General features: G+C 29.5%; 1 protein-coding gene across 12 annotated transcripts in view; it reads right to left on the bottom strand.

Moving 5' to 3' along the window:
• Positions 1–13,381, bottom strand: part of LOC105839056 (titin) — a 221,105-nt gene extending 207,724 nt beyond the window's left edge. For 9 of the 12 annotated variants that reach the window (XM_036288723.1, XM_036288725.1, XM_036288724.1 and 6 more), the window contains exons 1-8: positions 12,886–13,012; positions 7,075–7,117; positions 6,718–6,992; positions 5,641–5,858; positions 5,332–5,553; positions 1,095–1,441; positions 623–971; positions 310–548 (exon numbers count right to left, since the gene is read on the bottom strand). In XM_036288723.1, coding sequence (XP_036144616.1) covers positions 310–548; positions 623–971; positions 1,095–1,441; positions 5,332–5,553; positions 5,641–5,858; positions 6,718–6,992; positions 7,075–7,117; positions 12,886–13,012 — 1,820 coding nt within the window. Of the gene's footprint in view, positions 1–309; positions 549–622; positions 972–1,094; positions 1,442–5,331; positions 5,554–5,640; positions 5,859–6,717; positions 6,993–7,074; positions 7,118–12,885 lie in introns of all 12 variants that reach the window. The other 3 variants (XM_036288720.1, XM_036288732.1, XM_036288726.1) reach the window with 1 other exon arrangement.
• Between the last annotated feature and the right edge of the window lie 836 nt (positions 13,382–14,217).

The raw sequence follows: 14,217 nt of genomic DNA, 5'->3' as shown, positions 1-14,217 counted from the left end.
ATAAATAATTCCCTTCTTTATTGTTTTGGCAGCCATTTTGGGTCCGCCATTTTGCATTTCCGAATTTGCTAAACGGCATTCAAAAGTAGAAGGATCAACAAAAATTTTCAGCACTATTTATTTATCTTAAGAAATAAAATGTGCAAGGGGGGGACTGATTTTACAAAGAACGCCCCATATGTATATAAAGCTTTGAGTTTATGTTTCTATGTAAGGTATTCTATGTAACGTGAGGATGTAAAGTAAAATGCAATACGAAAAGATCAATGTTAATTTGTTAATTCAGTGAACACTCGAAGTGTTTCTTACTCTGGTTCGATGACTTTCGTTGGTCGGGGTAATTTCAGGCGTCTTGGTTCCGGGGTCGTTCCTTTTGGCGTTTCAACAAAGAGTCGCGCACGAGTTGCGGTGGAACCGGCTATATTTTGAGCTGTACACTGGTACCAGGCTGCATCTGAAAATTTGGCATACGGAATATCCAAAGTTGAAGCTCCGCTACCATTGCTTGATATACGTATTTCAGGACTAGGCATTATCGGTACTCCATCCTGCAAAAATTTACGGTGTCAGAGTAAAATGATCGTGATTATGTAACAAATAAAATTCGAAGAAATTACGATACCTTTTGCCACGTAATATGTGGAACAGGCGTTCCGACTGCGCGTGCCATAAAGATCACGGGTTCTCCTTCCTTTACGCTAGTCGTAGCAAAACGTTCGACAAATTTTGGCGCAACTACTTGTTCCTTTTCAATAACATTTAAGTTACATTGACAAGAAGTCTCGCCAGCTTTATTCTGAGCAACGCATGTTACTACGCCAGCGTCGGCGCGATTCACATTTGTGATCATCAATGAATTGTTACCAGATTCATTTACAAGTATTTTATGAGTCATGTCATTAACGACTTGTTGACCGTTTATGTACCAAATAACTTCGGGATATGGACGACCAGTTACACGACAATCAAATCTAAAATATTTTATTTGTTAATATCTTATCTTAATATTAAAAATACTTCTTATCGAAAATAATATTTAAGAGCGAAAGAAAACTTAGAGAAAGACGTTAAAAATTAAAACGGTCGAAACATACCGCGTCATTTTGCCTTCGGTAGTCTCCTTATCTGTGATAGTACGAACAAAATTTGGTGGTAGAACCTTGCTAGAGTCAACAGATTCAATGGTTGATTCTACTTGTTGAGTTTTAATAAATTCTCTTTGATGCTCTTGATACGGCACATGATGTACTTGATCACTGGATTCAATGGCCAAATAAGCGGAACTAACAGTACAACCTTGAGGATTCTCAGCTAATAATGTATAATGTCCACTATCTTCCGGAAGAGCGGCTCGAATTCGTAAAGTAGCCTGCTGATTCGAATAACTTGTCTCCACACGTTGAGAATCTCGAATTCTCTGGCCGTTTTTAAACCATGTTAACTACAATGAGATACAATACAATTTGTGTATGTTAAATTAATAAAAAATAAATATTTTGTATGATGTAATAAATATGTAACATAAAAATACTTATAAAAAGAACTCGTCAGATGAGAAATGCGACCGAACTTAATAGTTTGTAATACCTTTTGAATACTTATATAAAATATATTAAATATAGATGATCATTCAACAATAATTATTCAATTCAACCGTTTTGTTAAGTAGCATTGTAAAATAATAGTTTGAAACAAGAAATTCAATTTAATTCTTGAACATTGCGAATCGATCGAGACACACGTCAAGCACGTCAAACTATTCTTGTGTGAAAACAAGAATCAGTTATGTACTCTACAACTATTTTTACCGATCAATTTTTATACTATTTGACTATAATCACCAAATCTTTTTGTAATTCGTTGACATGTTAAAATGTAATGTAATTGTTTTATGACTGAACTTTTTTGTTTCTTTAATTTATTCATTTGTAATATTTTAATTTATTTTATATATATGTAAGATTACTGCTAAGGAAGATTAGTCAAAGTAAATCAAAACATACAGTTTATTATTAATTTGCATAATAATAATAAATTTCACTAAATGTTTATAGTTTTTTCACACAAATAATTTATTATTTCACCGTTTTTGTCCTGCTAATAGATGATGTAAACTGTGCAATAATACTTTTCCATACGCTTACTTTCTTTCTTGCACACTTGCCTTTGTTATTACACTCGCATGCGCGCTATCTCGTGGCACGCATACGATAACGTTAGATATACAAAATGTTTAAACAGTTGACACAGCACTTGCATAGAGGTAGAACGGACTAAACGGAAAATTTTTTCTATCATTTCACGGTTTTTACAATAGTTAATAAGTTATTAATTTATAAAGATAATCGAAGCGTCCTAATGCAAGCCCTGGTGAAAATGTAAAATCGGAGCGTAAGTTGAATGTAAAGGGAGAGTAAGAGCGTAAGTCAAATGTAAAGGGAGAGTAATAGAAGCGTTAACAAACCTTCTACGAAGCGTAAATTGAAACAATGAAATGTAAAAGGAGCGTTAACACTTCTTTTACATTTCATTGTTTCAATTTACGCTTCGTAGAATGTTTGTTAACGCTTTTATTACTCTTCCTTTATATTCGACTTACGTTCCAATTTTACATTTTCATCAGGGAGCGCGTAATGAGACTGCGCGCTCATCGTCACTAAGCGCGCGGGAATTCATACAAAACCATCTAAAATCCATGGGAATCCACATACATGTAGAGAACCATCTGGATTTCCATCTCATTTTTTCAACGGGGTGTAAAGTGAATGCTGTTTCGCTATCGCCTTCACTTGCAGTACGCTACTTCAAAAAGCTTTCGCTCTTGCATCGCTGGTCTTATCTCGGCACGTGCTTGCATTTTTAGCAGTAAATGAATTAATCTTTTAAATTAAAAGCTTTTTAACTATTGCGAAAACTGCAAAATGGTATAGGACTTTTCCACTTAGATTAGTTCATTCTATCTCTATATAAGCGCCATATCAAACATTTTTAAACACCTTGTAAACTCTCGTAGAATTACTTCATGCTTCATTGTCTTTAGCTTTCGTTGTCTTTAGCTGTCAATTTGTGTCATTCAAAGATATTAAATCGTGGCCTTATAAAAATGTAGTACTGAGAAAAATTAAATTGATCAGTAATTATTTTGAATTTTTGAGAATTATTACTTATTTTGAGTATTAAAGATACTAACAGCAGTACTTTTAATATTTAAAATAAGTATTTACTGCTCAATTTAATACTGCCCAGTTTATTGAGCATATTATAATATTATTACATTTATATAAAGACGTCATATTAAGATCGCGTAACGTAAAAGAAGTCAATGTACAATTAGTGTCAATAAAAAAAAAAACAAATGAATACCAGAAACTTTAATACCGTCATAATATCAGAAAGATAACAGTGAACTTACATCTCCAAAGATAGTCCATACTGGAAGAGACTAAAAAGAATCTTTTGCCACAAAAGTCAGAAGAAAAATATTTGAATATATACAACAAAAGATAAACTAAATATAAAAATTTTTTCTTATTATTTATTACTACAAAATTAAAGCTTTTTTTTCATTTGCGGAAGGCTTTGCTTTCCGCAAACCTCCTTCGCTTTTCCTCGCAGAATGGAAAATAGTATGTCCAACGTGCGGTTCGGCTATTAGTGGGTGCTTTCCATTTAGTAACACAAGTATTGTTCTATCTTTTTTTATGTTCAATGAGTAACAAAGACAGAACGATACTTGTATCGACTTGTGTCACTAAATGGAAAGCACCCAATTTGTCCACTCGTGCGGGTGAACGCACTGGTCTTCGGCTCGTGCGTCCAAAAGTATCTTTGCTTTTATTGTTTTTAAGATAATTTTTATTATAATTTTTCTGTCATTAAATGAAAGTAATTTTAGACATATATTAATATTAACTATTTAAAAAATGTATTACGTTTATAATTCCTTTATTGCAATCACATAAAACATTATTTTATATTTTATTGAAAGAAATACGGCATCAAGATTCGAATTTAATTTATCAGCTTGAGCGCCTTATCACGCCATCTCTTCGAAATTTTAATTGTATGAACGAGGAATAAAACTTCTTGCCGCCACAAAACAAAATGTTGTTTCATAAAATGTTTAAAGATTTGGCCAGTTGTGTCGACAATAAGCATTTTCTTATTAATCGTACTAATCCTATTGTAATTTTATAATAGATGCTAAAATTTTTTTTTGTTAATTATAATTATTGTTGAATGATTGACTATACCTAATATTTTACGTGTGTACTCAAACACCCTTAATTATTTTTTATAGGCATGTAGTATTTACTAAATGTAATCGAATGCCACAAAATTGAATATACGGAAACAGCTAGTTTTCAAAATATGTAACTTTTAATGAAATCGTGTTTTTTCTATTTATTTCCGTAAATAATGGGAATTTTAAAAAGTACTTCAGATAAAAGTTATAGATCTCATCGAAATATTTTACACATTTTATACACATTTTATGTCCTATTAATTTTTGTCATAAAGACAATAATTTTTTAGAAAAACGACGTTAAATGTTTAAAACTTTATATAACTTCTCTAACACGCATCGAGTTTTATTAGTTAATTTTAATGTTTACTCAAACTATTCTAAAAACCTAAAATATTGAAGAGGTTAATAAAAACAGTGAGTGGACCTCGCTACACATGGAAAGTCGCAAACCCATGTGGTACAATACAAGCGTAGACATTGTTTCGCTCTATAAGCAGGGGAGAGGTGGGTGGCTCTTGCTTTGCGTGGAAAGTCGCAAATCCAATGGTACAGAAAACACGTGAGCGGGGGAGAGGCTTTGCCCCTCTCCCGAACCCCCGTCCGTTAACAAATAAAATTAACTAATAAAACTCAAATTGTGTTAGATAAGTTTTATGAAGTTTCAAACATTTAATGTCGTTTTTCTAAAAAATTATTGTCCATACGGCAAAAATCATTAGGATATAAATGTGTGTTTCAATGAGGTCTACAACTTTTATTTGAAGTACTTTTCAAAATTCACATTATTTACGAAAATAAATGAAACAAACATGATTTTGTTACAAATTAAATATTTTGAAAACTAGCCATTTCCGTACATTCGTGTCATTCGACTAAATTTATGAAATACTACATGCCTATAAATTTGATCAAAATCGGAAAGGGGTCGGATACGAAAGTTTAGCCTTATTTTGGTTACGATTTGTGTTTTCTATCTGTTGAGTTCTCTTTATTAGAAATAAATGTAATTAATTAAAGAGATGAAAATGTGTTTTAAAGTTATCCTTGATATTTCAGTTATTTCAAAGTGAACTTGAACTCACTCTTGGTTTTGGATTGCCAGTTATCTTTGCAGTGAAGATAGCGTCCGATCTTTCAACGAGCTTTGAGTTTCTAGGTTTCTGAGTGATTTGTGGAGGTGCGACTGGTCCTAGAGTGCGGTCAACTGTCGTAGAAATTTGCAAATCGGATTCACCCACAAAACGGCGAGTGATTGATTCACGGAACTCCAATTCGCGCAACAATCTGTACTCAAATGTGTCAACCTGTATGTTTGAAAAATAAAGAGTATTATTTTAAGTGTTCTCATATTGATTTTTTATCAAAGCAACAAATAGCGCTGAACGTAATACCTTAAAATCTTCGATGCTTATAGTTGTACCATTTACGTAACTCTGTTTGTCTGTTATTTGTTGATAATTACGTTGTTGGAAGATTTGACTTCCAGTTTGCATTTTCTGTTCGCTCGCCTGAAAGCTTTGCGTAAATTCTTTTTTGTAACTATCTGTTAGCTGTTGCGCTGGAGGACCAAATCCCTCTGGCTGTATGTAAACTGAACAAATAGCTTCGCCTGAAAAGTAAAAAAAAAAGGGATAACTTTTTGTATGAAGTTTAATCTTATTATCACTAATGATAGTTACGTGTGATAATTACAATGAAAATAACGAAGTCTTTTTTTGATCGACCCAACTGAATTTATTAATTTAGTTAAAAATATAATGTTTTTGTGTTAATTTTTTAAATCTTTTTCAAACAGCAATAAAAAAAACAATCGGGAAGTAGTACTGACAGAAACAGTGTAAGTTTATAAGTTTTGTTCCATTAATTTTATAGTTTAACTGAGAAATAAGGGCTTTGAAATAAAGTTAAAGAAGTCTATGGCAAATTAATTTGTGAACTTTATATTTCTTTTTTGTATTAAAAACTTAAACATTTAAACGAGTAAGATTCCTTTAGTTTTATACTATTTTTTTCAATGGTATTAACATGTTTTTACAATATCTTTTTATTATTTTAATTCAACTTAATTGGACTATTATTATAATTATTATACTTTTTGACATAAAAACCATGTGAGTTTACATATTAATCTGTGATAGTTTTTTTTAAATTTTATTTTATAATCCTCATTTTTCAATGTTAAACTATGAAATTGCCAGAACAAAATTCATGGATTTATAATCTTTTTACAATAAGTTGATTTTATTTTTTAAATTGTTATTTGAGAAGAACCCAAAATTCAGATCCAAATGTTATATTTTTTTACTAAGATAATAAATTTTGTTAATTGAATAGACCTCAAGAAGACCTTATTATTATTCTAATTTCTTCTCTTTATTTTATTTTAACATTAGTCTAACGTTATAACATATAAAGAATATCAATATGCATTTTAAACTGCACTTGTGCAAAAAATTTTACAATCTTACCATATTGATTCTTTGCACTACATGTATATTCGCCCTCATCGCCTGGACCAATCTGATTAATTTGAAGTGTAACAATTCCAGAATTTTCATCATAAGACATTCGAATTTTTCGTGATTCTAGCAATGACACTCCTTTATGTGTCCAAGAAACTGATGGTCTTGGATTGCCTCGAACACAGCCTTCAAAAATCGCGTTACCGCCCTGAGCAAATCTTGCATTTTTGAAGATTCGCTCAAAAATCGGTGGTGAGGGATTCCCAGGTTTACCCGTAAATCTATCGATAATTTAACAAGATTATTTTAAAAATACAACAGTTATATTTCTCGTACTATAACAGTGAATGTCATAACACTTACACTGGTACCGTAGGCGTTGTTTCTATAACAACCTCCCCTTGAACTGCAGAAATAAAAGAAAAGTTAATTTATTTTTATATAATTAAAATGCAAATATTCTTAAACAGCATTAAAATTAATCCAATTTGTTTAAAATTTAATTTAATTTTTCCTCCACAGTGAGAAAGTCCAAGATTATAAACTACCATATACTTTTGCAATTAACTCTGAATAATGAATGATTTAATAATGCGTTTCAATGTAAATGTCATTTGAAAAAATGTGGCATCGTTATTACGCGTAATGGCGACAGAAAACAAACGTGAATGGTTCGTTTTCTCGATTAGCTTTATCTTAATTGGGTAGCACGACAAAGTCATACGAAAAGAAAGATGTACGTGCTAATGATTTAAATACTATCGTATACAATTTTTTTTAATAAATAAATAAATTTCAGAATATAATCAATAGTTAGAAATGATATGTTCTATTATACAGATTATAAAAAGTGTAAGAGAACAAAGTCTATATAACTGAAAAATATATAATATGACAATTATTAAGCACCAAGATTCATTTTGACTGAGAAATTTTATTTCATTTTTTCTATTAATCATATATTGGTTTAATACTTTAATTTATTATTAAAAAAACAAAATTAAGTATAATAATATAAAAAGATATTAATTTAAAAATTATTAAAAATATAATAGTCTTAACAAATATTTATAAAAATTGTTTGCATTTTATTAATAAGATTTAACACTAAAATAACCTAATTTATACATATAAGAGAATGATTAAAGGACCATAAAATTTTTCTGAAGTTCACCCGAACCAGACCAGATATATTTCTTATGGATTTTAACCCATTTCCGCCCAATTGCTCATTTTTGAATACTTCCATATTTTGGCCACACTTCACGAGAAAGAAATCCCATAAACACATTTTTAATGGTAAAAAGGGTTGCTTTTTCCATTTCTGACATTAGTTTTAACGCAATCTCCAGAAAAATTAATACGGCGGCTCTAATGAAAGTGAAAGTGAATCAACTGTTTCTCAATATTGCAATCGTAATTTCTGTTGACAGAATTTCTTTTTAGTCTGAAGACTGGAAATGATTATTGTGCTTTACACGATGATCAGTTTATATTTCGAATCAGATTTCCCTCTCGACCCCCATTTAAGATGAATTTGCATGACTAAATTAGGGGATGAGGATGGAGTATCGAAAAAAACAAAAGTGTTGCGTTTTTATTTTCAAAGTTTTTGAAGATGCTTATTTTGGAAAAAATTCTGTTAACAAGAATTACGATTGCAATGTTGAGAAAACAGTCGATTTATTTTCACTTCCATTAGAACCTTATTAATTTTTCCGGGGGTTGTGCGTTGAAACTAATGTCAGAAATGGAAAGAACAACCTTTTTTACCACTAGAAATGTATTTATGGGATTTCTTTCTCGTGAGGTGTGGCCAAGATACGCAAGTGTCCAAAAATGGACAATTGGACAGAAATGGGTTAGATTGCTGAAACCGAATCTGAAGCTTGTTTAAGGGAGTTTCGCTGCTAAATCAAAATAAACAGATTTTCATGAAACTTTGTAGAGAAGTTCAAATTAGTGACATAAATTGACTGTCAAAATTTTAGAAAGCTGAACTAGCTTATTTAGATATTAAATATTTTATTAACATGGGTTTTTATGGGAATCGATAAATTTTCAGGATTTTTCAGTTTTTATTGTCGTATTAAATATAGAAGTAATGAACAAATGTTAGTGAAACTTTACAACAATACATCTTAACTGTTCAGAAAAGTACTGTTAAATTTTTGAAACGATGCACTTGCTCGTTTGAAATAATTGATAAGATAAAAGAAGTTTACAATAATTGAAGTAATACAGCACGTAAGTGTAGTAAATGTGTGCTAGTGATATAACATGAATTTCAAATTGTTGTATTTAGTTATCTAAGGGTGGTATAATAGTGAAAAATATTTATTCTTAATTTTTAAAAAAATTATTTTAATAATGAAAGTAATACTTTATAGCCGAAATTTTTTTTATATTCACCATTATTATATTATTAACTTTAGATCATATACAGCAAAAAAGGCAACAAAATGGTCATTTGAATATTTTTATTTACTTGAACCCCTGTGCCACTTGTTGTGCCGAGCCTAAGCAGAGGAACTCTCTTAACTCCATTACGTCAGATTTTTTATTTATCTGAGAAAAAACATTAAAATTGAGGATAAAACATGAAGTAATTTTAATAGGTTAATAGGTTTATAGGTTCATAGTTCATGGATCTAAGATTTATGGGTTCAAAGAGTGGGTTTATGAATTCATGAGTAAACAAACAGTATTTTAGGTGATTACAACCTGTTACTTAGTGTTTCATCCCTGATTTTGTTACTTTTTCCGGATAAATAAAAAACCTGTCATGATGGAGTTAAACATGTTTCGAATTTGGTTTCAGCAATTTAAAATTCATATGAAATACCTGGTCCGGATAAACTTCCAAAAAAATTATGTGGTCCTGTGTTATTGAATATTATTTATTGACTAATATACATGTATAAATTTATTTAAATTCGATATTATACACAATCAGTTTTAATTGTTTCTTTGCTTAATCATTAATATTTTTTCAGAAGGTTAAGGGGATGGATGCTATAGTTGTACTGTTTTAACGATTATATTGATTATTTTTAATTCACTAATCTTTTAATTATATTAATACAATATTTTACATGTTTATGTCGCTTGGAATTTATTCTATTTACAAAAAAATAAAGAATCACAAACTGTTCACACTATACTTTAAAAAATCATTAAAAAAAATTAATTATATAATTTAATAAAAATAAAAATATATTTTACTGTGTTAAACATATATATACAAATATATCTATGTATACTATATATTAATTAAAGAGAAAATTAAATAAAATTCTTTGAAATACATTGTTGTTCTTTGATTTTCAGGATAAATCTTATGAGAAAATTCTCTCCGCGTATACATAGAATCATTATACTTATGTATTTCATATATTTGAATATAAAATGTATTTGACATATATCGATAGAGTTTCCTTCATTCATATCATTTAATTAACTCATTATTTCTATTGGTTAACTAACAATAAAATTAATATAAATAATAGAGATGTTATTTTTAATTGGGTCTTAATTTAGGTCCTTTTCAAGTGCAAAATCCGAAAGATTCAAATAAAAGTTTCAGGTAATATCGCAAGTTTATGAGTGCGTGCTAGCAAATTCACTCCTTTATAAAATATATAATATAAAATGTGAAAAATTCCCGAAAATTTAAGAAGAAAATTCACAAATACGGAATAAAAGACAGAACTGCAAAGAACTTACGTGTTTGCCTCGTTATAGACATTCTTACAACGAAATGATAATTTTTTTAACGCTGTACATTTTGTCAAAATTATCAGACATAGATAATTTTGACAAAACGAAATAGATACATAGAATGTTATAACGCGTCTGTACACTATCGCAATCAAATTTGAGCATTGGAGACAATAGTAAAATGTTTTCTGAAACTTTTATTTGAATCTACCGGATTTTGCACTTGAAAAGGACCTAAATTAAGATTGAAACGTTGTGCTATGTGAATTGAGGAATAATGAATTGGCCAGTTCATTGATCATTAAAGGAGTTTTAATTAAAATTAATGTAATCTAATTACCATATTAATTTTTTATTATACGTGATATCATAATTAAGCATCGTTTACTTCATTTGCGAGCGAAGAGAACGAAGGACGTAACATACTTCTACAAGCACGGGATTGTATTTTTGCATTTGGATAGGGATCACGTTACCATGAGCCATTTTAGGCGCAACTATCTTTGCTCAACGCTACGCGCCGCGACGAGTCGCGACGCGGTGCGTCTACGCCGTGCCTGGACCAATCGCGTCTTCCGTTACGCAAAAGCAGTCACTGACCAAAATAAAACCGGATCTAATATTTCTCTTTTTCTTATATCTGCATGCGTTTTGCGTAAGATTTGCATATTGTATGTCCACGTACAGAATTTTTTAATTTAAAACATTATTTTTCTTATCCTCTTTCATTATTCTTGCTTTTTTTAATATGTCTTTACTATTCTTCCAGCATTATTATTTTCGATCAATATTCGATTAGTGTTAAGATACATATTACGAACAACTGTTTGAATTTCTAAAACGTTTCTTTGTTTCCAACATTTATGATAAATATTAAAAAGCAATTATTAAATTTATACAAAAACTTTGCATAATAAAATATATTTCTGAAAATATATTATTTCGACATCCTATTTATTACATTCATTACGTTTTAATATTTATATAGACATATTTATAGATATATTTTAATTAAAATTTAGTTAATAATTTTATCTTATATAACAGTAAGATATAAAAATAATATTTGAAAATACTTTCAATGAAATTTCTTTATGTAAATATTTAATTCTTCTTTGCGTACGTAAAAGATATGTGCTTAACGCTTTAGTTACCAGTGTAACGGAGTTGCTTTCTGTACCTTATTGTTCTTTACTTTTATGCACGTTGAAATACAATCCAATATGTTTCAATGCACAATGTAAGTAAGATTCATAAACTTGTCAGTTTGTATTATTTGACAACCATAGCACTTTCTGACAATCACATTTTTTTAATTTTTTATGTATAAAACAGTTGGCAAACGCGCTTTACTGAAACTATTTTTGATAACGAAAATTCAATTTTAATTATTATTCTATGTATCAAAAAGTTTATTTGCGACATATAATATTGAATATAGAATATTAATATCCATAAATACGTCACTTTCTAAATTTTTATAAGAATTTTTAAAAATTAAAGTTTTTTTTTATGAAATTGTATTTTTTTGCAAAAAATAAAGTACTGTTATTGATTACTATATAGAAAAATGAGCATTGAAAAGAAAATGTTATTAGACGTATATAACTTTTCATTTTTTTATCTTTTACTTTATAAAAAATAACAGAATTATTAATTTAGCTCGATTTTTGGAAATTTAATACTTGAAAATTTTGTACCTAATTAATTTGCATTAACTTGTATTGGAACTTTACTATACATTAAATGAAACGTATATAATAAACATTTTAAAAATAAGTTATGCAATTAGACTTAAAGTTTTCTTATTATATATATATATATAGATAGATAGATAGATAGATAGATAGATAGATAGATATTAGAATAATTATTTCTTCAACTATCTTTTAAACAATAAAGAAATTGTTTAATAGCTTAAATTAAAACGTTTAAAATAAATTGTTAATAGAAAAAATTTATAAAGGTTATTTTAAATATGCGTTTCCTCATATCACGATGCCATATTTCTCCGACAGAATGTGAAAGAATTTTCGTAAACCGTCGTGAGTGTGGAACTATCTTTAGAGCTCTCTCATGGACGGTGTTCCTAGCACAGAAATAGAATGCGAGTACTTGTTGACGGAATTTTACCAGAAGAGATATATATTCAATTGTTGAATTTAATTTATTTTCTCTTTCTCTTTCTCTCTCTTTCCCCTCTCATTATTCTTTAAAAATATTAAAAATAAATGTTGATGAGACCAGCGGTGAAAAGTTGCATTGTTAACTACTTTTTAAAAATAATTTTTATCTGAAATTACACTAAAATATAAAGTGTAATTTTATAAATTTAATATGCAACAAATATGTTGAGCATAAATAAATTTTCAATCGTTCTTCTTGCCTGAATTCTTTATATTCGATAGGCTATTGTTCAAGAACATAATTTCTTGATTTTTTAATCACACTGACCTCTCTGCTGACTGGTGATTTGTTGTCGCGTGATTTGTCTTTCTGTTCGTTGCTGGATATATTGCTGTTGTTCTTGCATTATAGTTTGCTGCTGCTTCTGTAGTTCTTGAGATTGTTGTCGCTTCATCTTGAGAGAGTCGATATAGTTGCAAGTCGTTCGGATCGAAAAATTGTGACCAACTATACAGTGACTTAGTAGTGATCAATTGCTAATCTAGAAAGATCTAGATCTAAAGAGATCTTTACTTTATTTTTTTTTATTAACGTTGTATTTTTTCATCCAAGATTAAACAAACTCTTGATGCACAACGATGAATTGGAGCAAATCACTTGCACTTATCTCGCTTTACTCCACGATACACGCAGTTTTGCTGGTAACCGCGGATCAGTTCAAGCAGTCGGCAGAAATCAAGTCATCGTCAAAAGTTTTGTCCCCGTGATTCTTTAAACCAAGACGTCAGTCGAATGCGAATTGGGCGGGTTACGACTCGACGCTTGGCTAAAGCATGAGAAAATGGAGAGGATGTCGCATAGTCAGGGTGGGGACATTTGAACGCCCCGAACGTCCAGTGCGGAAACCGCTTAAGAAGTATAAAAAGAATATACGTAGAAAACAAATCAATGCAACATAATATTTTTTAATTTAAAAATTTTTATGTTTTACGATGTTTGAAGAAATAATAACCGAAGGAAACAACCCGCAGGAAAAAATTATGCAAAAATTACTGCACAAAAAATTGTATATTTTTGTGCATGAATTTTTGCAGTTTTTACAGATTTTTGTACAGAGTTTTTGCCTTCAGATTTTTTCTGCAGAAAATTTTTGAATTTTATGTAATTTTTTCTGAAAGCAACAAACTTCAAAAAACATTACATTAAATTCTACAAAATATTCTGCAGAAAAATTCTAAAGGCAAAAACTTTGTACAAAAATCTGTAAAAACTGCAGAAATTTATTGACAAAAATATGCAATTTTGTGTGCAATAATTTTTGCATAATTTTTTCCTACGGAAAGAAAAGTAAAAATTTATTTATGTATTATGTAATATGTATACTAAACACTCTATGTTATAACTTTCTTACTTTTTGAATTTTATTTTATAAATTGCACATGCTACATAAATTTTTTTAAATAATCGGTTTATGTTGAAAAAAGGTTCTTTATATTGGAAAAATATTATACACATACAAAAATACAAATCTTTGGTTTATTATAGATAATTTTACACACAGCTTGTATATCTTGTTGAGTAGTGATAAATGCAGCGTTCTTGCGCTCATAACAGTCATGCATCCTTATATTATTGCTCTCTCCATATTTGCATCTTTTT

This window comes from Monomorium pharaonis, chromosome 6 (genome assembly GCF_013373865.1).
Source record: "Monomorium pharaonis isolate MP-MQ-018 chromosome 6, ASM1337386v2, whole genome shotgun sequence".
Classification (NCBI taxonomy): Eukaryota; Metazoa; Arthropoda; class Insecta; order Hymenoptera; family Formicidae; genus Monomorium; species Monomorium pharaonis.
This window is presented reverse-complemented; position numbering and strand designations above follow the sequence as displayed.